General features: G+C 54.9%; 2 protein-coding genes across 6 annotated transcripts in view; both read right to left on the reverse strand.

Moving 5' to 3' along the window:
* Positions 1-2,920, reverse strand: part of ZXDC (ZXD family zinc finger C) — a 37,386-nt gene extending 34,466 nt beyond the window's left edge. For 2 of the 4 annotated variants that reach the window (XM_055260208.2, XM_055260206.2), the window contains exon 1: positions 1,898-2,916. In XM_055260208.2, the coding sequence (XP_055116183.2) occupies positions 1,898-2,804 (907 nt within the window). In that variant the 5' untranslated portion in view covers positions 2,805-2,916. The other 2 variants (XM_063630678.1, XM_063630680.1) reach the window with 2 other exon arrangements.
* Positions 2,921-7,920: 5,000 nt separating this feature from the next.
* The window catches only part of UROC1 (urocanate hydratase 1), a 37,083-nt gene continuing 20,901 nt past the window's right edge, over positions 7,921-24,102 (reverse strand). Inside the window, exons 15-20 of one of the 2 annotated variants that reach the window (XM_055260210.2) lie at positions 22,865-22,935; positions 19,253-19,351; positions 16,076-16,175; positions 14,975-15,056; positions 10,121-10,220; positions 7,921-9,237 (exon numbers count right to left, since the gene is read on the reverse strand). In XM_055260210.2, the coding sequence (XP_055116185.1) occupies positions 9,097-9,237; positions 10,121-10,220; positions 14,975-15,056; positions 16,076-16,175; positions 19,253-19,351; positions 22,865-22,935 (593 nt within the window). In that variant the 3' untranslated portion in view covers positions 7,921-9,096. The remainder of the gene's footprint in view (positions 9,238-10,120; positions 10,221-14,974; positions 15,057-16,075; positions 16,176-19,252; positions 19,352-22,864; positions 22,936-24,102) is intronic. The other variant, XM_055260211.2, reaches the window with a different exon arrangement.

The following is a 24,102-nucleotide window of genomic DNA, read 5'->3' on the forward strand; positions in this document are numbered from 1 at the left end:
CTATGAACTGCCACACAGATGTACAGCCCAAAAGTATCAGCCCAAGGAACCCTACTTTCCCCAGCAACATCTAACCCAGAAATGCTGATCTTTGGCCTCAATCTGGCCCCAAAATACCCCCAGGGTATTTTGGGCTTCGGTGTGTTCACACACTTGGTCATGTAAATCTGAACACAGACTCTCTCTGCCTTGGCAAGATCCCCCCACACCCCCATAGATAATTACACCCTTTGGTTCTCCCTCTGCAATCTCACCTGCTAGAGACCCTCATCATTCCCACTCACTGGCTCAGGTCTTCAGAAAACTCAGGTCTGGGTCCCTTGATGCTTCACTGGTCCTGCTCCTGCTTCTAACCATCTAATCTCATCTAACCATCTAATCTCATCTCAACACAAGAAGCCTCATGGATCAGCCAACACAAAACCCTCAAGGGACTTCATGCTTGGAAGCAGGCGGGATCCCTGACCTTCCCAGTGTCATACACAGAATGATACTCTTTTAGCAGGGAAAGAGTCTACAGCCACCATCAGATTCCCAAGAGTGTATGACTGAAAAAGGCTTTGAGCTAGTGGCCTCAAGTCACATTCTCTCTGAAGAGACAGTCCACGGGCATATGCGAGGGAAAAAATAATAAAACTCGTTCACAATTCTCATCTCATCCTTTCAAAATTCTTGTTTGAGGACATTATAAGGAGAGCAGTGTGCATACACAGGTTAGAGGCATGCTAGGCACACATTCCAGTTTCTGTTTGAATGACTAGTCCTTTCTCCTGGGCCCTCACCACAGACCACATTCCCCACCTGGGCTCAGCCATCCAGCCGACCCCATTCTTCTGCCTTTCCAGGCAGGAATCCTTTCTTGCCCTTCTGGAGGAACCCTGTCCCTGTGAAAGCAGGGAAAGCTGCCCATCCTGGTGAAGAGCTCACTGTGTTGGAGTCCTACATTCCCAACAACTGCAGGTCAACACAGTGGAGAAAGAACCAGCAGAGGACTTTTTTTTTTTTTTTTTTTTTTTTTTGAGACGGAGTCTCGCTCTGTCTCCCTGGCTGGAGTGCAGTGGCGCGATCTCGGCGTACTGCAAGCTCCGACTCTGGGGTTCCCGCCATTCTCCTGCCTCAGCCTCCCAAGTGGCTGGGACTACAGGCGCTCGCCACCACGCCCAGCTAATTTTTTGTAGTTTTAATAAAGACGGGGTTTCACCGCGTTAGCCAAGATGGTCTCGATCTCCTGACCTCGTAATCCGCCTGCCTCAGCCTCCCAAAGTGCTGGGATTACAGGCGTGAGCCACCGCGCCCAGCCACCAGCAGTGGACTTTATCCACGAGGCTCGGCCTCTGTCTCTTCATCTGTAAAATGAGGACAGTTTTTAACTTTCACAGACGGCTAATTTTTAAAACTTCACAAAACTGTGAGGTTCAACGGAAATCAAAGTGCAAAAGGCAAAAAAAGCCAGGATGTGCGCACACCTGTGGCTATCCTCCCAGCGTGTTAAGGTCCTGAATCTGGCCACATTCATCTCTGCTCCTCCAGCACGGAGTGTGCACCCCGTAAATAAATGACGAGACTGAGGAAAATAAAGACCTGACACATAGCTCCGTGCCACTTTGTGAAGATGCGCTGCCGCTTTCATCAAGCGCGAGCAGGTTAAGGATATCTGTTGCCGCCACCTTTGGGAAGCGCAGCTGTGGTGATCTGCGCTACCTGCCATCGGAATCCCTGCGGCAGGGCAGGGCCAAGATCTCAAATCGAATGACATGGAAGGAGCTAGAACACAAATCCCGAAGAGCCTGCGTCCCCGGCTTGCTAAGGTCTGGCAGGCCCCTCTGTGGGGCGGACGTGGCACCCCGGACCTGCCTGCAACATCGCGCAGCCCGCCCGCCCCCGAGCGCGCGGTTACCGGGAAAGTCACACTTGTAAGGGCGCTCGGGCTCGAAGTGGCTGCGCTGGTGGGAGCTCAGCTTGGCGTGCGTGGGGAAGCGCTCGGCGCACACCTCGCACTTGAACAGGCTCTCCTGCTCGTGGCCCTTCATGTGCGCCTTGAGGTTATAGACCGTAGTGAACTTCTTGCCACAACCGCCCACCGGACAGCCGAAGGGCCGCAGCTTGTCGTGCGACTGCAGGTGCCGCTTGAGCTTGTAGGACGTTGTGAAGGCCCAGCCGCAGCCCTCCAGCGGGCACTTGAAGGGCCGCCGGCCCTGACCGCCGCCGTGAGTGAGCAGGTGCACCTTGAGCTGGTGCTTCTTAGCGAAGGCCAGCGCGCACTGCGGCTCGGGGCAGCGGTAGCCGGGCGTGCTGGGGCCGGAAGCCTGGGGCGCGCGGCGGGGCGCGGTGGCGCCCGCGGTTGCGGGGCCGGGCGGCGCAGACAGCGAGAGGACGCCGCGGTCGAGGCGCACCAGCAGGTCCTGGCTGCTGATGGTGACGGCGCCCGCCGGGGCTACGCCAGGGCCGGGGGCGGCGGCCGGGCCGCTGGGGCCCTGCTTGGGGCGGCTCGCCAGGTTGGCACGGGAGCCAGGCTCGGCCTCCTGTGATCCGACAGCCTCGGCGGCGGCGCCGCCGTGCGGCACTTCCAGCAGCACCAAGAAAGAGTCGCCGTCGCTGTCTTCTTCGGCGGGCGGCGGGCTCGGCCCAGAGGCCTCCCCGGGCCGCGCCCCGGGCCCGCCATCTTCAGGGCCCCGCACCAGTAGCAGGCGGCGGCGCGCGGGGCTCGGGCCGAGCGGCGCTGGGGCTCGGCGGAGCGCGCCGGGGCCGCCGCCATGTTGCCCTCCGCGCGCAGTCGGGGCGGGGAGCAGCGCCGAGAGGTCCATCTTGGTCCCAGCGACGGCGTCGGAGCCGCTTCGGACGCAGCGCGGCCCGCGCCCCGCGCCCCGCCCAGGTGTGCGTGCACCGCCCCGGGACGCGATCCGCGCCAAGACCCGGCGTAGAGTCCGGCTCGGAACCGCGCGTGCGCGGACACCGCCGGGCGATGCGCGAGGCCTGCTGGGCCGACGTGACGTGGGGCTGGGCTGCGGGGCGCCGGAGGCGGAGGCCGGGGCGGGGCGCCGGGACTGACTAGGGCGGGGCGCGGGGTCGGGGAGCGGAGCGCCGGCACCTACGAGGGCGAGGGGCGGGGCGCGGAACCGATAGGAGACAGGGCGAGGCTCCCAACGCTGAGCGCTTCCCTCTCGTTCCCGCTGGCGTGGAAGACGAGGCTTGTCTTGACTTCGAATCATATTATATTTCAGACACTTAACGGGCAACCTCTCGTAAACATTGACCGCGTCCCAGGGGCTGTGCCTGTCTGAGCTGATTAAGCGTGCGCGGTCACCCAGGGGTGAGGAAACAGGGACGGAGAGCTCGAGTCACACAGTCGGCAGCCGGCAGATTCAGGATTCGAATCTGTCCAACAGGCTGGACGCCTACCCCCAGCTCACTTAAGTGCAAGCCCGCCTGCTGCCGCTGGCGCACAGACCTCGTTTGCTTTGGCCCAGGTCCTTGCTCGGCACACGGAGCCTCCCTGATAGGCAGGACCCCTGCCTGTATTTCCAACTGTATTTCCTGCTAAACTTGGCACAACCTCACTCTGCAACAGCTTAATTACTTGCTGTTTCCGTTCCTCACCCTCCCCGACCTCACCGTACACCTCCACATTCAATCTGGTCTCCACTTCAACCTCACCACCACTCAGATCCAAACCCGCACTTTATTCCTGGGTACTTGAACAATAACTACTAGCTGGTCATCGGTCTCCCTCCGGTCCACTCGCTCCCATCCACGGGGCGCGGTTTTATGATCTAAAAATTTAACATCAAATTATGCTCACCCCCACCTTGCTCCCGAAGGCGCCTATGGCCTTGCTAGTCTACCCTCCCCGACCTGTTTGCCCTCACTTCCCGCCACTCTCCCGCTGCCCCCCACCCCTCCCCCGCTGCCCCCCACGCCTCCCCCGCTGCCCCCCACCCCTCCCCCGCACCCCACCCCTTTTTCCCAGTTCATCCAGCAAGCCAAGCTGGTTCCAGCCTGAGAGACTTGGTGCAGCTGATCTCTAATTCCTCCGGGAGGACTCTGCGGCCCTTCTGATCCAAAGCGCATGCTTACCCAGTCCCGTATTCCCACCTCTGTCTAATCTGTTTGCTCTTAGAGCTCTCATCACCTGTTGTTTAGTGAGTTCCTTCCCTGCTCCTTAACTGTCTCTCCCCTTCTGGAATGTAAGCGCCTGGAGCCCAGGAACTGTGTCCTATTCACTGTGAGCCCAGGAAGACTCTTGGTGCATATTTGTTAAATACATGAAGCTTTATTATTAAGAGTATTTTTTAAAGTAACACAAATTATAATATTAAAAAGAATAGGATACATCTATTATATATATCAGTTTATGTCGAAAACATATTGTTCCTAGACCATTCGGTGGAGGAAAGAATAGTCATTTCAACAATGGCAGCACTGGGACAACTGGATCTCCACATGCAAAAGAACCAATTTGGACCTGTATCTCTCATCAGAGGCAAAAATTAACTCAAAATAGAGCAAAAGCCTACACATAAGACATAAAACTATTTGAAGAAAAATAGGTGTAAATCTATGTGACCCTGGATTAGGGAATAGTTTCTTAGATATAATATTGAAAGCACAAGAAAGAAAAATAGATAACTTGGACTTCATCAAAATTAAAAACTTACTCAGGTAAAAGGACACCAATAAGACAGTGAAAAGACAACTCAGAATAGGAGAAGAGTATGCAAATCGAATATCTGATAAGGATCTACTATCTGGAATGTATAAAGAACTCTTAACTCAGCAAGAAGACAAACAGTCCACTTTTTTAAAAGGCAAAGGTTTGAATAGACATATTTATCCAAAGAAGATAATGCAAACAGCCAATAAGCAAATAAAAAGAGGCTCAACATCATGAATCATTAGGGAAATGCAAATCAAAACACAGTGAGATACAACTTCACACCTACTCAAATAGCGGTAATTTTTAAAAAACAGGACATAGAAAAATTGGAACCCTCACATATGGCTGGTGGGAATGTATAACGGTGCGGTGTGGAAAACAGTTTGGCAGTTCTGCAGAAAGCTAAACATAATCTCCACGTGACCCAGCAAGTCCATCCCTGTGTCGCTGAGGCTGGAGGGTGGTGGCTATTCACAGGTGCAGTCATAGCTCAACCTCCAACTGGCCTCAAGCAGTCCTTCCGGGTCAGCCTCCCAATTAACTGGACTACAGGCATATGCCACCATGCCCAACTTGTTGCACAGCATTGATTATGCCACATTCTCATGATCAAAGTAAGTCATAAGACACTGCAGACCCAGGCTAGGGGAACTTGTACTCCACCTCTCAATGGGAGGTGCTGGAAAGAATTTGCAGCCATCTTTAAACTATCACAACTTCTCTGTGCCTCAGTTTCCTCATGTGTAAAATGAAGAGGACTGAGAAAGAAAAAGGGCAGCCCCTGCCATCCAAAAACTGGCCGGGTGCTACAGCTAGGCCACTCTGTTCTGTAAGACTTGAACCATCACGCAGAAAACCAACCTAGGCCAAGGTCACTGAGACACAATGACATGAGACAAAGCAAGGCCACTTCATGATGTGTCTCCACTCAGATAAAGCGAGGTCACTTGCTGTGCCATTTACAAGACACCCAGCACACCCTCTCTCAGCTAATGTGAGCGACCGCCGCTTTTGTACCCCGACAGCCTGTCTATCTGTGTGCTCCCCTCTCTATATATAGGGTTTAGTCAGAAACCTAGTCATGGTGTTGACCCGATTTCTGGTAAGAGCCAATCCAGAGCAAATCCCTGCTTCCTAAGACTCCCCCACCCAACCAAAGCTCAAATCTGATGCTCGGTTGTTTCTAATGCCCTCTGCTGAGACACCCTGAAAGGAGCAACAGGACTCCTGGTGAGGGTCAGATGTGCCGCTTCACCAGGTGGGCTTGAGTCAGCTCAATGTTGTCATTCAGTGGGGTTCAGGCAGTGACTTGAACTTGGTAGTCTCAAAGGAGTGCCCCAAATTACAAGGACCACAGAGCTTGTGCCTTGGCCACCCAGACCTGCCCTCTCCAGGCTGTGTGGAAAGGATTTTGGAGAAATCAGGGGAAGGGACACAGATGACACACGCATGCACGCTCAGATTTATTTGTGTCTGGGGAGAAATCCCACCAGCCCAGGTATCGCTGGATGTCCAGCACCTCTTTTGGGCTAAAAGGCATCATGTGGATCTTGAGATTGCTAACAGAAGTGTCCAGGATTCCCAAATTTTGATGGGAGTGGGGATGAGGTTCACGGGGAGCAAAAGAGCATCTCTTTGTCAAAGGTCACAAGTTCAAATCCCAGCAGAGGTCATACAAGTCACACAAATGTGGGAGACAGGTGGGCACAGGAAAACAGAGAAGCTCATGCCAAGGGACAAACAGCACGCACACTCCGCCTCACCATGGGGTCTGTAGGGACTGGAAGGGACCGTGGCCAAGTGCAGAGAGCTAGGCCAGCCCAGAGGGGCCCCCAGTAGATCGCTGCCACAGCGGTGGTGAGAACATGGTGTTACCTTATATCTTGATTTTCAAAACATAAGCTCTGGATTTCTCCCAATTTGTAAACATTGGTGACAAAGTCAAATTTTTTAAAAACAGGACAGACCAAACAAAATACAACTGCAGTCTGAGTGTGGTGCTGTGCTCCTGTGGTCCCAGCTACTTGGGAGGCTGAGGCAGGAGGATTGCTTCAGCCCGGGAATTCAAGGCTACAGTGAGCCATGATTGCACCACTGTACTCCAGCCTGAGTGACAGAGCAAGACTCTATTTCTAAAAAATATGTAAATAAAACATAACTGCAGGTCATGCCTGGCCCACAGGCCCCTGGGTGGTTGTCTACTCTGAGAAAACTGGAATGGGAGAGTGCATCACTCAGCCGGGCCCTCCCTCCCTGACCTTGGCTTGCCAGCAAGGAAAGCATACAGTTCCCAAGGACCCTGGGTTTGCAGGGAGCAGGGGCTGCCCAGGGGGAGGACCCTAATGCTATACTACAGGGCCTGAGCCTTTCTCAACTCCAACTGTTAAGGCAACTGAACCCTACAGTCATCATGGTCAATTGGTTTATCTTTTAATCATTTTGATGAAAACATTTGTAACTGGACTATACATCCTTGCCTTCTGAAAAAGAAGATGGCACTGGGCACATCAGAAGCCACGCTATTCTGTCCATGGCAACTACAGCTGTGGCCAGCTGCCCCAATTCCACTGTGAGCCCTGTGGGAGTCAGCTGTCACTTCCCACTGCAGCAGCAGACAGCAGGTTGGCATGCAGGGGCCAGGGAAGTAGCTTGCTCCCTGGCATGGCTTGGTATGGAGCCCAGAGGGGGTCTGGGGTCTGTGTGCAGCTGAAAGCCACCAGAGCCCTGCCTGTCCTTCAAGAGGGAAAGTGCTGGATGGGGAAAGGGTGCTGCCAGGGCCCTGTGACCTGCTCTTAAGACGTGTGCACAGATCCATGCAGCAGGGTGCTTTCATGGAGATGTGGGGACAGACGATGTGTCCCTACACACTCTGTCCTGTCTCTCTCGCTATCTCTTTGTCTTTCTCTCTTTCTCTCTCTTCCTCTTTGTATCTCTCTCTTTCTCTGTCTCTTCCTCTCTCTCTGTCTCTCTCTGTGACTCTCTCTCTGTCTCTGTCTTTCTGTCTCTGCCCCTCTCTGTAACACTCTCCCCTCTCTGTCTCTGCCATGGAAGGATGCAGCGAGAAGTTGGCCTCACCAGCAATTGCGCCAGCTGGCACCTGGTCTTGGGCTTCCAGCCTGCAAATGTGTTTCATTTCTGTTGTTTGGGCCCCCGGTGCCAGACATTATGTGGCAGCCGCCCTAGCTGACCAACCTGGTTGCTGTGTTTCCAGGCCCCACATCTTGGTTCTGGCAGGAAGAAGGGGCAAAGGTAAAAAGCAACCCCGCTGGATCTGTCCATTTTATTAGAAAAACGACGGCTCTCAAGAAGCCCTGCCCCACAGACCCCACCCTCATCTCGTGGGCCAGCACTAGGCCAACAGTCCCTCCTAACAGCAAGGAAGGCTGGAGAATCAGGTGGTTTTTTTACCCTATATTGCTGCCCACACAAAACTAGGCTTTTGTTCATAAGGGAAAGGGGAGAATGGCTGCTGGAGAGGAGACGCGGAGTGCAGGGAGAGTGGGGACCAAGAACCCGGCTTGGTCCTGGAGAGGGCAGTGGCCTGCCGCTCTCCAATCCACAGACATGTGGAGTGTCTGGTTTTCTGTGGCCTTCAGAGGCCCACCCCACAGGCTCTTTCTCATTTCTCTGTTTAGGATGAGTTAGCTGTTCGTCTGCTGCACACCCAGCTAAGGGAATGAGATTCATGAGCCCTGGCCCTGACAGAGGCCACTTCCTCCATCCCAGTGACCTCTCACGAGGCTCTGGACCCAGCCATTGCCAGGCTATGGGATTCGGGGAGGGGTGCCAGACTCCAGCCTCAGGGGTCAACACACTTCCTGAGGTCCCCTTTGCTGTACCCCTCAGGCTGTGCCGGCCTAGGGGGGGTGCCCCTGCTCTCTCATTTCTTCCCCAGTAAGTGATCATTTATCCTTAGGGCAGACCCGGCCTGCCCGTCCCACCAACCCACAGTGCAGCACACAGCTCTGTTGAACCCTTTATTTCCTGGTCTATCCTCCTTCCCAAACTCCTCCAGGCCAGCAGCCCAGGGTGCCAAGGGTCCAGAAAGTGCTTGCACAGACAGCAGATGGGCAGCAGACAGACAGAGTGGCATGGAGGCTGGCAGGTGGCCAGGAGGCAGAGGGTGTGATCATCCCAGCCGGAGAGAGCTTGGCCAGTGTTCACCGCAGGGCCCCCGGGCAGGCTTGGGACTCGGCCCTAAATGGACTTTGACAGCCTTCAGGGCTCCCATGCAAGTGGCATGGTCGTGGACAGAGGGCTGCACGTCTCTGAGCCTCAGGGGGCTGTCTGTAAAATGAGGCTGTGGTGGCACCCTGCACAGGGCACCATAAGGGCCACGTGAGGATGTGCGAGAAGTGCAGGTGGTGCGGGTGTGCGCCATGGCTGGGCAGGTGAGGCTCGCCAGGGAGGAAGGGAAGCAGGGGCCGTGACTCTTGGCTCCCTCAGAGCTGCAGGGCCTGCTGGAGCACCCGCTCGTCCTCCACCTTGTGGGGCAGTGTCACCACCAAGCTGCTGTTCTCCTGCATGGTCTGGCAGATGATCTCATAGGCCTTCTGGTTCCCTGACCAGCAGCGCCGGGCCACCTAGGGTGAGGAGGGGGATAGTAGTCCATGTCAACATGACCGGGCTCCCCATGTGCATCCTGGCTCCCATACTTGGGGCCTCTCTGCTTCGGGACCTCTGAAGCTGTCCGTGGGGACAGCTGCCCTTTTGTGTCTGCCCCATTTCCACCCCCAGCTTAGGCTCCCCGTCTCTGGCCCTCCTCTGGGATCTGAAACTGGCCGTCATCACACTCAGTCCCGCTCCCCCAGCTCCAAGAATGTCCTCACCTCTCGAGTCCTCTGCAGCACCTCCCTCCCTTCTAGAATCCACCTCAACCTGAGCTCTACCTTCACAATCTCCCGGCAGTCCTCTTTCTTCCCTCCACCTTGTCTCTCCTGGATGATGCCACGCCTCCTCCCCCATTCCCCCCTACCATTCTTGCCACCCCCGCCCCTGCCGTCCACACAGTCCCCACACCTGCCCCCAACCCACTTTTCCATGCCACAGCCAGGGCATCTCCTAGAACGAAACCTCTTGCTCTGGGATGAAGACCTCCATCCCCAGCCTTGCCAGAAGCCCTGCAGCTCCCGATGAGTTGGGGTGGGTCTCCTGCCAGTGCCCTCTCTGACCTCATGCTCATGCTCTGGGCCCAGCCCAGGGGCTTTCAGTCACCCAAGCTGTCTGAACTCCCGCCTTTGCTCCAAGCCTCCCCTCATTCTCTGGGTCCCACCTGTCTCCCCATCATCACCTGACCTGACCTCCATTTGAGCTGATTCCCCCTTCCTGGCTGCTGTGCTGTGGTCACGGGAGGAATCCAGCCCCCGGCCCCACACCCAGGAGATGCTGTGTGACAGCAAACATGGATGGGGGTCACCCAGCTGAAGGCCCTGCCTTCAGGAGGTGGCGAGGACTGGGCTGACTTACACCATTGGAGACGTCCCAGCTGAGCATCAGCCTGGCTCTCTGCTCGGCCTCCGGGGTACCGTCCAGCACGAGGCCGAATCCCCCGTTGATCACCTCACCCCTGCAGGAGGCAGAGGAGTTTCCAGTTCACTCCTTGGGCCCAACCCTGCACAGAGCAGGCAGAAGCCCATGTTTTGGAAGCATTGGCTTGAGACGGCGTCAGGGTTGGGGCTGCCACACCGCCACGGCCTCTGCAACCTGGTGGATGCAGGAGTCATGTAGGCAAGCAGAGCTGGGAGCAGCATGGTTACCTGCCACCTCTCTGCCCACTTGTGCCCCCTGTGCTGGGCCCGTCACCCTCGTGCCCACTTCCACCACCCATTGGAGGTCACCCCTTGATGGAAACCTCCTGGGCACCCCCGGTGGGCTGTAGCTGCCCCCTCCCTGCATTCTCAGAGTGCTGCCCTATAAAGCACACTCCCCTTGGTGTGTCTTGTATTACTCAATTCAATCGTCACTCTTTCTGGTTTTATCTTAAAAAAAAATTTTTTTTTTAGAGATGGGATCTCACTGTGCTGCTCAGGATGACCGTGAAATCCTGGCCCGAAGCAATCCTCTTGCCTCGACCTCCCAAAATGCTGGGATTATAGGCGTGGGCCACTGTGCCCCGCCTGATTTTATCCTTATGTTCTTTATCTTCCTTATCTCTTCTTTCTGCTTGCCTCAGGTGTATGGTGGGGTCCTTCTGATTACCTGATCTGAAGGCTAAGTTCCTTTATGTTCAATATTTCTGATTTTCTAATTAATGCATTTCTCTCTCTCTAACAGTTTTTGATATGATCTTGTTTTCATTTGTTTCCTAATAGATGAGTCGAACTTCATTAACTGTGTTGAAGCTCTGCTGCTGCTTCCATGCATGTGCACTGGAGCTGTTCCCCATCAGCCTGGGATGGCCTTCCCCATCCTCAGCCATCCACCTACGAGCTGCTGCCCTTGAAGGATCCAGTCTTGGCTCCTGCTCAGTCTTCTCAGCTTTCAGTCACACACAAAAAGCACACTTAATTTTGTAAACGCCTGTCATTGTGTTGTTGCGAACGTGTCCCTCCCACCTCTTATTTCTCACTTGCAGTATATCTGTTCCTTTTTCTTCCAGCACACAAAATGTGCATGTAGTTTCCCTTGTCTCAAATCCTTCAGGCCCATCAGGCTTTCCCTGCTTCTCTGCCCAGCCGGAATCCTACTGACCACAAACTCAGCCAGTTCTCACCAGGAAGCCGGTGAGAGGTGCCCTGTGCCCCTTGCAGCCACCTACACTCCCCGTTCCTGGTCCCAGAAGCTGCACCCCTCCTGCAAGTGAGCCAGCTGTGCTGCCTACCACCCTGCACTTGCATCCCTGCACCTGGGCAGTCCGTGCCCTGCAGTGAGTTGCCCTCACACCTCCCACCAGCCTCCAGGTGGGAGGTGCTCCGAGTCGATCTAAGGGCATTACCATTCATCTGTCAGAGGAGCAACAGCCATGCCCAGGCCTGAGCACTCCCAGTGTCCCGCAGCTAGAGAGGCTTCTTGGAGATTAGAACTACAGATTTTGTTTTAGAAGCCTGCATCCCAGAGGGTTAGAGGCCAGGACCGCTCAGCTTCAGGTGACCTTGGCAAACTGACTACAGAGGAACCCTGAACTTGCAGATCCCAGGAAAATGGGAATGCTAACACATTGCTATTAATGGTGAATTTGGGGTAACTCACAAATGGTGTTGGAACAACTAACTATACCTTTGAGAAAAACATGAAAGTAGAAAAACATAAATGCCAGATGTGTTGAAGTGCATGATTCGATGAGTTAACATATATGAATAGTGTAGAAGGCCTTGCACGTGTTACACTCTACAAGTGTTAGCTATTATCAGCTCATTTCCTCTTCACCCCCAGCCTACAAGGCAGTTACTATTATTATGCTTATTTCCTCATTGAGAAACAAAGGCACAGAAAGGCTACCCTGTGCAGGCAGACGGCCTGAGAACTGCTGTCAGTCATGGCACTCCAGGGCTGTCCATCGGGGCATTGTCCCCTGCACATGGGCAGAAGGCTTGTGGGTGGGTGGGGGAGGGCTGTGTGCACAGACAGGGCCCTGGAAGCCCTGGCTACTCAGAGAGGTCCTCGGGGCAGAGGATAAGCATCACCAGGAGCTTGCTGGAAATGCTGAATCTCCATCCCACCCCACACCTGCTTTTTTTTTCTCCCCCCACCCCCCCTTTTTTTTTTTTTTTTTTGGTAGAGAGGGTGTCTCACTATGTTTCCCAGGCTTTACTCAAACCTCCTGGGCTCAAGCAATCCTCCTGCCTTAGCCTTCTGAGTAGCTGGGACTATACGCATGCACCACCAGGCCTGACTCAGACCTGGTGGTGCACGCCTATACAATAATCTGCATTTTAATAATATCCCCAGAGGATTTCTGTGCACATTCAAGTTTCAGATGCACTGTAAGACATTGTTTAGTGTGAAAAAGTGGCCATATCCAGATACATAACAGATGGTGGATAGAACACAGCCATTTACCCCTGCCCCTCCCGCATCTCACCAACAAAACTGCAGAGGAATTATTTAACCCACAAGGATAAGGAGAAAGGGACAGGAGAATGGGTGATGGAATTCTGAAAGCTGGAGGCAGGCGTTAGAAAGCTCCAGCTCAGTGTGGCCTTGGGAGGGACCGGCAGAACCCATCGGTGCCCCAGGACCCAGGGAACCTCAGGAGCTGGTGGTCAGCACCAAGGAGCTCCGAAGGAGGGCAAGAGCAGAGGTAAAGTTGGAAACACCGGCTGGAAGCCTGCTCACCTGAGGTGGGCTCCCAGATGCCTACCCACTTGCTGCCTACAGGCTTCCCGAGTGGGACCTCGGTGGCCACTGGAACTGATCCTCTCACATGTGAGGCCGCAGCACCAACAGGGAGGCCTCACCCCTTTGACTGGGTCCTCCCAATAGGGAAAGGAGATCAGAAAAGTCTTTTCTGAGGTCCGACCAACCCAAGAACAAGAGCCTGGCTCTTGTCTTGATCTCTTGCGCTCTGTGGCCCAGCCAGATGGCTCTGTCCTGCAGCCTGCGGTCCAAACGTCCACCTGAGCATGCAGGGCTGCAGCCAGCCAAGCAGTGCCCTGTTTAAACATGAGCGCTGGGCAGATGGCACAAAGACAGACGGCAAACGGGCAATCAGGAAGAGAGGCTGCAGGAGACAGTGGCACAGAGGAGGCCAGAAACAACACACAGCTGTCACTGGTTGTCCTGGAGTGGAGCCAACAGACAAGCGGAAACACGAGAAGGTCGGTCCAGGAATGTGAGGGCGAGTGCACAGCCTGGAAACAGGGATCAATGCGCAGGAAGGAGAAACGCTGCAGAGTTGCAGGGGGTGGGGCGTCCCCTTGGAGTAGCCACAGTGGGGATGGAATTGGGAGTGGCATCCCTTTCGAGTAGCCATGGTGGGGACAGAGTTGGGAGTGGTGCCCCTTTGCAGTAGCCATGGTTGGGGGATAGACATTTTTTCCAATGGGTTAGATTATGTACATGTGTAAGTGTGATGGGTCCCAGGATGAATTTGTGGCACTTTCCCAAAAGACCCCTCAAGGGCAGCAGGGTAAAAGGTTTTAGGTCCCAGTGTCTGGTCAGTCTGTGTCCCTGTCCACAGAGTCTGGGGGAAACCTTGGGGGAGCAACTTAGGAATTTGCAGGGAGCATTTCCTGTCTTGGGGAGGCCTGCCCTCAGGGCTGCCTGAATTCTGGCCCTGCTGTCCCTGCCTTAAGGCCCTGATGGTGTGCACTCTTCCTCGGCCTGCCTAGCACCGTCCCTTCCTGCCTTCGGCTGTCTGTCAGCAATGATAATGGATCCTGGGGAACCTGGGGTCAGACCCCAGGTCCATCACCAGCTCCATGGCCCTGGGCAAACTGCTCAGCCTCCTTCAGAGCCACTCTCTTCCCCTCCGGAAATGACTCAGGAAATCCTGTGCAGAAATACCAGGTGCCCAATGGCCAGGCAGCCCTTTACTGCCTGAAGCTTTCTACAGCCCGTGTGTCGGAAAGGACATGGCCTCAGTCACATTTTCCTCTAATTACAGCCACCTGACTGCTGCAGCGCGGAACTGCAGCCTCCAAGGACACGAGGCCAAGCCAGCCAGTCGGAATACTCCACCGGGACTTGGCTCTGGAGGGCAGGGGACCACTAGATCCGGCCAAAATAGGCTCAGAGGCCAGTTTGGAGACGGCCACTGGAGCCAGGCAGGGGGCATTGTCCACCCTCCGAAGCTGCAGCACCCCTTGCTGCTCCCTGCAGCCCAGAATCCAGCTTCAAACAGGAGCCCAGACCTGGGGACCTTTTCTCACAGAGGCCAGCCGGGCAGGGGCAGAGCTGGGAGCCAAGGGGAGAGGGGAACCGAGACCCGAGGTCTCCGGCCCCCAGCCCAGCTGCCCTGGGAGCCTCGGCTGGGTTTTGCACTCTCAAGTGAGGTGGTCAGAGCAGGAACGAGAAGACCCTGGCCATGAAAGCACCGGGAATTCCACGGGAACACGTGGAAACTGACACGCCGGAAACTGACCGCACACTGGAAACTGACATGAGGAGGGCGGCTGCCATTCTTGCAGAGCCTAAGAGGCCTCCGAGACCCACGTGGCAGGGGAGACCCAGAGAGGTGGGGTGGCTAATGCAAGTCCTCTCCTGAAGTTCTGTCGTCTGTCTCCGCTCACGCAAGGAACACATTTTCCACAAAGGTGCTGGCAGGGGAGGTGACCAGGGAGGTAGGGCCCAGGACTTCAGGAACCTCAGCCTGGCCGTGCCCCAAAGGAACCCCTAAAACGTCCACATCAGCCCACACCCTGTCCTCTGAAACCTTCTTACCAGCCCACGCCCCCTCCGTTGTGAAGGGCGACCCAGGTGGCTCCGCGACAGGCATCTCCCACGAAGTTCTGCACAGCCATGTCTGCGGAAATAGAGATGCCTCTGCTCATCACCCCCTGCACTGGGTGGGCACCGGGCTCAGTCAGGCCAGCCTCGGGTAGGGGCATCAGCAGGCCCCGCTGGCTAAGCCAGCACTGCTCAGCTGGAAGGATGGGGCGGCAACTAGGCCCTAGGGACAGGGCCTCTCACAGCAGCAGTCATGTGTGCTGGCAGAGCCGGAGCTGGAGCGGAAGAAACTGACACATGCCTAGTTGTCCCATGGTGGCACTCTCCAGCACTGAGCACCAGGTAAAGCACTCCGGAAGCAGAGGGAACAAAAGAATTAAAAGGGATGTGGAACCAGTGTTAGTTCGGAGAAGTAGAGTGCCAAAGAGAGTCACTCCTACTCTTAAAAAGGGGGGCAGAGGAGCAAACTGCAAATAATAGGCTTCCTTTGACCACATTAGGGAACTGAGGTCCCAGGACAACCATCCAACCTGAAAGCTGGGGACTGAGAGCATCTGCAGAGAGAAACAGAGCCCAAGCGAGTCACCTTATAAGTGTTCAACACATTGCTAAGGGACAGGCGCAGGCCAGCCTGAGACCGTGAGCCCCTAGGTGGACAGCAGTAAAGGCGTTTGCACCCTCTTGCAGGCTCTTCCCCCAAAAATCCCAATGGGTGCCATAGAGAAGATCAGGGAGAACCCTAAGAATATCCCCCTCCTCTTGGTGCTGGGCTGTGAAGATGGGGAAGAGACCAGGAGCCAAAAAAGGCAAGAAATGCAGCTCTAGGATCTGGAAAGGTAAGGAAACAGCTGGCTGCCCACAGCCTGAAGGTCACCCACGTCCAGGGCACCCAGCTGGCCCAGTGTGCCTGGCACTCGCCGGTTTTACAACTGGAAGTCCCACATCCCAGACCCCCTCAGTCCTGGGTTGCTCACCCTGTGCTGAGCCTCTCAGGTGCCAGAACATCTTTCGAAACATTGTGACTGACTAAATGCATCAATTTTTAATAAAATCCAAATCTAAGATGAAAGTTTAAGACATTCTCATCTTCCTCACCTGCACAGAAGGCAGAGCCGTCGTAAATGTTGGAGGTCTCCCTAAAGGGGCTGTCAGTGCCACTCACGTCATGGTGGTCTCGGCTCAGGACCACCGGTGCCTGTGCATGGAAGGACAGAAACTGTCAGCCAACAGTGTCCACCATGGCTTCCTGGTAAAGGCTGAGGACAAGGGGCAGGCCACACCAGAACCCACTGGATTTCTACCCCTGGAAAACAGACCCTCTTCACAACTATTTCTGATGTCATCTGTAGCCTGGAATAGATTCACATGTGCCTGGCAGCACTCGTGTGTAATACACGTGTGAGCTCACCGAGCACTCACAGCTACCCTGTTCAGATAGGCACAACTGTTATCATGCCCACTTCATAGATGAGAAAGTGGAGGCACAGAGAGAAGGAATTTCCCCTATATCACAGAGCGAGTGAGTCGTGAGCTGGGGTTTAACCCCACACGTGTTATGTGCCAGTGCTCCTCATCTTACAATGGGGCTACATCTTAATAAGCCCATTGTACCGTAAGTAAAAAATGACTTAGAGTATTTTTAACTTACGATGGGTTCATTTGGACGCAACCCCATTGTATGTCGAGGAGAGTACTAAACAAGTGTCGCTTCACACCATTGTAAAGCAGAAAAATTGTTAAGTCCAAGTGTCCGCTTAGTCTAGGCTCAAGCCTCAGGCAGCCTGGCCCCTAACCTGTGCAATAGAGATGTGGCTGGCTGATGGCCTGGAGGTGTTGGAGGGCATCATTGGGGGAGGATTTGGCAGTACCTACCATGAAACCTTGGGCAGGTCACTTCCCTCTGGGAATAGCTCTTGGTTTCCTGGACGAGGTAATTGCTAAGAGCCTTTTTGTGCTGCCAGTCTCTCTGAGGACAAAGACTTTTCGCACAGAGAAAGCATTCACGCTGAATTTGATTTTTTAATACACTCATCGGCAGCACTCCTTGTTCCCCAGGAATCTCTGGCTGCTCAGATACCCAGGAGAGGCAGTCAGCTGCTGCTTAGCCCCCACGAGATGGATGTGGTGCAGCCCTGGAGGTCAGGTAGGGCCGTGGCTAAGGGCAGGTCGGCTGACTCCCTTATGCTGTCCACGGGCAGGCCTGCCATGAAAAGGAGTCCTGGCCGGGCACGGTGGCTCATTCCTGTAATCTTAACACTTTGGGAGGCCAAGGCGGGGGATCACTTGAGGTCAGGAGTTCGAGACCAGCATGGCCAACATGGCAAAACCCCGTCTCCACTAAAAATACCTAAATTAGCCAGGTGTTGTGGTGCACGCCTGTAATCACAGCTACTCGGGGGGCTGAGGCATGAGAATCGCTTTAATCTGGGGGGCGGAGGTTGCAGTGAGCTGAGACCACGCCTGGGCTACAGAGTGAGACTTTCTCCAACAAACAAACGAAAAAAAAAAAAAAAGAAAGAAAAGAAAACGAGTTCTAACTGGCAATTTAAAAAACAAAGTGAAGGAACTGGGGGGAACCCTGACTAAAGAGAAGGAGTAGAGGGAGCTGTCTGACACTCGGCACAGGGAGCGTGTCAGCCTGGCTCTGCATCTTTCAGTCAGGAGAGGGAGCAGGCAGGTCAGTACGTGGTTTGCAGTGCACCTGGGGAGCAGCCCAGCTGTTTCAGCTAAGAAGTCCTATTCCCATCACCAGGCCCTGGAAACTTTTCTTCCAAGTGTCCCGTTAAGCAGGTAGGGCCGGTTGATGGGCGTGATCTTCCCAACCTCCCCAGGGGATCCCGAAATTTCACAGCCCGCCCCCACCCCATGCCAGAAGATGCATCCTGCCGAAAGCCTAGGACGCCCTGTGCTCCTGAATGAAGAGGCCTGCCTTTCCCACCTTCAACAGGCCAGGCCTGTTCCCACGTCTTCACCTGTGCAATGAAACCACCTTCCCCCAGATATTCTGGCACTTTCTGGTCATTCAGATCTCAGCTCAATGTCAGCAACTCAGAGAGGCTGTCCTGACCACCCCCCTCTTTGCCATGTTCATTTCCTGCACGCTGCTCCTCATCCTCTGAAACCCTGTCTCAATGTGTGCCTTCAGCTTTGCGTCAATCACCCTTCACCACACTACGTGGGTCTGTCTTGTTCTCTGCTGTGTCCCTGGTGGTTAGGACATGCTGCACAGTGGCCGCGCTCAACCAAGCACTGTCCAGTGAATGAATGCATGCTTACTGACCCCTTTCTGCTGGCCAGCTGAGCGCAGCCCGGGGTGAGTGCGCCTGGAGCTTCCTAGCAGTCCCCGGGAACACCTGGCTTCCAGGAAGCACTGGGTGGGTGTGTTTGGCTGTGCCCCAGCAGGGCTGGCTGCTGCTTTTGCTGCCGGTGCCACCCCCAGAATCACGCCAGGGTGGCCTTCACACCTCTCTCCCAATGTCTATCTTACATCTGACTAGTAACATTCCTGGCACTTCTGAAAAGAGAGACGCCCACAAGAACTCTGTGGCAGGAGGAGCCAGAGCCCCTCCCCAGGATTCCATCCTCGAGGCGGGCCTGGCTGATTGGGAGGAAAATGAGCAAAATCTAGGGAAGTTTGCCATTGTTTGAGGAAAGGGAACTCCATAAAGATGTTTAAGGTTACTTTGTGGAAGCTCACTCACTCAGTCCTCACACACACGCTTTTTATTCTCTTTTCACAGAAGAGGGAAACCAAGGCTCGGAGAGGGCTACGGACCTGCCCAAGGTCACACAGCAGGGAACAATGATGGGGCCTGATACACACAGAGCAGGGTCCCCAGACACCTCCGCCAATCCCAGATTATCCCCAGAGAGGCTTTGGAGCCCCTGAGCCACCTATGCTTCAGGGAGGTTACGTATTTCAAGCACTGCTCCTGCTCTCCCAGGCCCTCCTTCCCACCACCCCCTCACGGCCGCCTCACCCTTGCCTCCCCAGCAGAGCCCTTCTACTCAGCTAGTCCCAGGGACCAAAACCTTCAGCAAAACCTGATCTCCCTAAAGAGGGGGAAGTTTGGGCCTTCGCTGTGGGAGGGCTAAGCTCCCGGGAGGGGCTGGTCCACTGCTCCTGAGCACGGGGCTGCCGAGGCCCAACGGGGTGTCTCCCCACCCAGAAGGCTGTGGGGTGGAGCGGAGGCACAGGCGGGAAGGCCCAGGGCAGGAAAGGCAGTGGGAAGAGGCTGAGGGATGCTTCCCCCAGATCACAGGACACCTCACCTTGATCCTCCTGCAGGCGATGGCCTGGTTAATGGCCACAGCGATGGCCACGCGGCCCTTCTGGTCTGAGTACAGGATCCTTGCCTGGGAACCCACCACCTGAGGAGGGAAGGGCAACAGGCATCTCAGACGACACAGGCAGAAATACCAGGACCAAGTGGTGCAGGGAGACGCGGGCGGCACTTCCACCGTGGAACATGGCCCTTGGCAGCCTAAGCGCCTCTCTAACAAGGTCCAGGAGGACCCCCAAGGTGCATGGTAGCTCTCAAATCTGTGGCCTGAGGTGAGCCCCCACATTCAGCCCACTAGACAGCCATACCGGCCCCTCACGTCCACTGCAGTCTGGGCCTCCAGACACCTCCCCCAATCCCAGATTATCCCCAGAGGGGCCTTGGAGCCCCTGAGCCGTCTGTGCTCCAGGGAGTTTACCTATTGCGAGCACTGCTCCTGCTCCCACAGTGATGACATCAACACCATCCAGGGCAAGTTTGCATCGGGCCTGCCCCACTCTCAGTATGCCACACAGCCTCTCGGCTATGAGTCTTATGGGAAGATACTGTCATCCTCATCATAAGCTCCATTTTCCAGATGAGGAAACAGCCCCAAGAGGTGGAGCCACCTGTCCACAGGTTGGCCTTGGGCCCTCTGTCTGTCTGCTGCACCCATGAGCTCAGCCACCCAGTGATCGCATCTCCTGACAGTAATGGGTGGTTGTCCCCAGGAGACAAAGCTTCAGTGCATGAAATGAGTCACTGTGTAGCCCCGTGGTCCTCAAGCAGGATGACATTTGGCAATGACTGAAGACATTTTTGGGTGCTGCTGGCATCGGTAGGGATGCTGCTAAACTCTCTACAACGACCCCCATGATGAAGAAGCCCCCAGTGACTCCAAGAGATACATGTTCACAGCAGCATGACAACAGCCGAGAGGTGGAGGCGACCTGGGTGTCCAGCGCAGCGCACGGATGAACCAAACGTGGTCTGTCCATACAGTGGATTGTGATTCAGCCTTAAAGGAAGGAAATTCTGACCCATGCTACAACATGGATGGATGAACCCTGAAGACGTTATGATAGGAGAAATAAGTCAGATACAAAAGGACAAACACTGTCTGATCTCGCTTACATGAGGTTGTTGAGTGCCAGGGGCCATGGGAGTAGAATGAGGAGTTAGTGTTTAATGGGGACAGAGTTTTGGTTTGGGAAGGTGAAAAAGCTCTGAGATGAATGGTGGTGATGGCTGCACAGCAGTATGAATGTGCTTGAAGCCACTGCACTGCACACTCAAAAATGGCAAAGATGGTTAAGATGGTAAATTTTATGTTTATGTGTAATTTACCATAATTAAAGAAAATTTGTCCAGCCCCAAATGTCAGTACGCTGAGGCTGAGAAACCCTGGTTTCTCCAAAGAAGATGCAGGTGTCTGCCCCAGCTGCTGGTGAGCTCGACCAGGAGCCGGTAAAAGGCGGCAGGGCCGGGTCACGGAAGCAGCTGTGCACCTGACCGCAAGCTCAGCTTTGGCCGGGACAATGAGTCTAGCTGCTTCTTCCTCCCTCGTGGGTTCCCAGAGAACAGCCTTATTTTACTCACACCAGCTGCCTCAAATCCTTTTCAGAAAAACTACTCGTGTGAATCAGCACTGCAGAGATTTTCAGATTTTTTGGATCCAGAAAAAAATTGGTGAGGAACTGACATAGGATAGCCCACTTTGTCAAGAGGGTACATTAAAAGAAAATAAATCAAAAAAATTTAGAAGGGAACCTTCTGCAGTCACCGTTCAGAAGAGAAAGCAACAGTAAGTATCAGGAGGCACACCATCTCCAGGGGACTTTAAGTCAAAGCAGACGCACTCCGCCTGCAGCTCCAGCTGCAGCATCCACCCCTTACACCCTCAACTCTGGCACCTCCCGCGGCCCCTTCTCAGCCATGCTGGCATCCTCTCAGGCTATCCCCCCTCTCTTCTCCACCCCATCTCTGCATTGACCCTGCAGTTCCAGCCTCCGAGTCTTGGCCTTGGCATCTCTGACTCAGCACCGTCACAGAGATGCTGTTGGCACGGGGGCTCTGAGGCTGGATACAAACGCAAACCATTGCATATGGATGAGACAGCCCAGGACAGGGGCAGCCCCCTCCTGGCCCTGGGACTCCTGGGCCAAGACCCACTAGTTCAGACACGGTCCATGGCCAAAGGTGTATGAACCAAATGCCCACTTTTTCTTCTGTTTTGTCCTCATTACACCCAGCCTGCTGCCACTGTGGGGCCTGTGCACAGGCTGGGGCTTGTGCACCGGCTGGTCCCTCTGCCTCACCCAGTTGTCACATGGTTGCCACCCTCTCAGCATGTAGACCTGGACGCACATGCCGGACCCCTTCCCTGGCCACTCTGTGTGAGGCAGCCCCACCCACCCCTCCCTGCTGGTGCTTTCCCGCACACACACCCAGCAGAAACTGGGCAAGACACATCTGTTAGCTCAGCCTCACAACACACCCCCTGTACAAGCAGGGCCACAGGGGCCTGCTCCAAACACTGCCACCACCATCTCCGCTTTGCAGATGAGGGCGTGGTGCTCAGAGAGGCTGAGCCACTCACCCCAGGTCACACAGCTGAGGATATGGGAGGCTGCTCAGGCCCGGGCAGCCTGGCTCTAGAGCCCGAACTCTTTCCTCGGCAGGGCTGCCTCTATTTGTTGAGTAACAGGATGAAGAACAACCTGCCCAACTCTGGTCACTGCCCCAGAGCCCTAGGCCACTTTCCCCTCTATGTTTTAAATTATAAAATATACATTACATAAAATGTACCATCTTAACCATTTCTAAGTACACAGTTTAGTGGTATTAAGTCGATTCATAATGTAAAACCATTGCCCCATCCATCTCCCCATTCCACATCCCCCAGCCCCTGGCACCCACCATTCTGCTTTCTGTCTCCATGAATTTGACTGCTCTAGGGACCTCATAGACATGGAACCATGCAGTATTTGTCCTTTTGTGACTGGGTTATTTCACTTAGCATGGTGTCCTCCAGGTTCATCCACATTGTTGCGTGTGTCAGCACTCCCTTCTGTTTGAGGCTGAGTCATATTCCATCTCATGGTTAACCCACACTTTGTTTATCCATTCGTCCATCAGTGAACACCTGGGTGGCTTCCGCAGCTTAGCCATTGTGAATAGTGCTGCTGTGAACATGGGCGTGCAAGTATCTCTCTGAGTCCTTACTTCCAATTCTTTGGGCTACACATCCAGAAGTGGAATTGCTGGGTCATAGAGTAATTCTATTTTTGATTTTTTGCAGAAGCTTTCTCCTGTTTTCCATGTGGCTGCACCATTTCACCAACAGTGCACAAGGGTTCCAAATTCTCCATGTCCTCTCCCAGGCCACCTGTTAAAAGCCCCGGGCTTCTTTCTCCAGCAGCCCCTTGGGCTCCTTCCCCTCCCAGTGTGGCCACCATGGGGCTGGCACAAACAGTCACACGGGATCTGGTGTGTGCACCCTCTCAGGGCTTGGCGAGCTGGAGGCCGTGGACCAGGCTGAGCGCCTGTTGGCAGCACCTCACCTTTGGGCAGTCTCCTGACAGCGCAGCCACCCCAGCCTCCCCCAGGCCTGGGCCCTCACCAGCCGGTGCCTGGCGGCCTCCCGGATCCAGCGGATGTTGTCCATGTACTGCAGCTTCACAGACGCCTTCACTGCAGGGGAGAGGAGAGCAGGTGTCAGAGACCCTCCAGGGGCACAGACCTGCCCTCAGGCAGGCTGCTCAGCTCAGCACAGACCCTGCCCGGAGCCCACCACTGAGCCAGGACACAAGGTGAGGGAGCCCACCCCACCCACCCCTGCCTTTGTGAACTTGGGGACCAGCAGTTCCAGCGGCCCCATGAATTAATGCACAGCCGTGCAGCCCACTGCCTGATGCACTCGGTCCCTCCACAAATAGCTATTCAGTGCCTACTATACACCAGCACTGAGCGAGGCACCAGGAACAGAGACCGCTGTGGGCCGTGAGGAACACAGGACTGTGGTGAGGGGGCCCCCAGGGTGGTGGATGCGGGGGCTTTCTGAGGAAGAGGCCATCAAGCTGAGTCTAAAGGCTGGGAAGGAACCAGACGAGGAAGCTCTGAGGGAACAGCCTTCCAGGCAGAGGGAACAGCCAGCACAAAGGCCCTGAGGTGGAAATAAACTTGGCCTATGCAGGAGCTAGCCGGCCGAGCTCACGGAGGATGTGTGCGTGTAAGGGGGCACAGGAGCCAGACTGACCAGCTCGTGAAAGCAGATTGGTAATTTTCCAGAAATTGTGTGAGCCAGTGGTTAACACAAATATCATTAAAATTTTAAATAAGCTGACACTTGGCCGGGCGCGGTGGCTCACGCCTGTAATCCCAGCACTTTGGGAGGCTGAGGCAGGCAGATCACAAGGTCAGGAGATCGAGACCATCCTGGCTAACAAGGTGAAACCCCGTCTCTACTAAAAATACAAAAAATTAGCCGGGCGTGGTGGCGGGCGCCTGTAGTCCCAGCTACTCGGGAGGCTGAGGCAGGAGAATGGCGTGAACCCGGGAGGCGGAGCTTGCAGTGAGCCGAGATCGTGCCACTGCACTCCAGCCTGGGTGACAGAGCGAGACTCTGTCTCAAAAAAAAAAAAAAAAAATAAGCTGACACTTTTACCAAATCACACTAAAAATGAAGGTAATAGAAATCCCTCACTCCTGTGACTTCACAGCTGTTGACTAGAGTATCTGCCTCCTGGAGATGCCACAGGGCGTGTGCTGCGGGCATGTGGAGCTGGGTCAGCACGCCTGGAAACCAGCCAGGCCTGGAGTCTTTACACCAGGGTCTTCATGGGTGCAGCAGCTCAGGGC

The sequence above is a fragment of the Symphalangus syndactylus genome, chromosome 21, assembly GCF_028878055.3.
Source record: "Symphalangus syndactylus isolate Jambi chromosome 21, NHGRI_mSymSyn1-v2.1_pri, whole genome shotgun sequence".
NCBI classification, from domain to species: Eukaryota; Metazoa; Chordata; class Mammalia; order Primates; family Hylobatidae; genus Symphalangus; species Symphalangus syndactylus.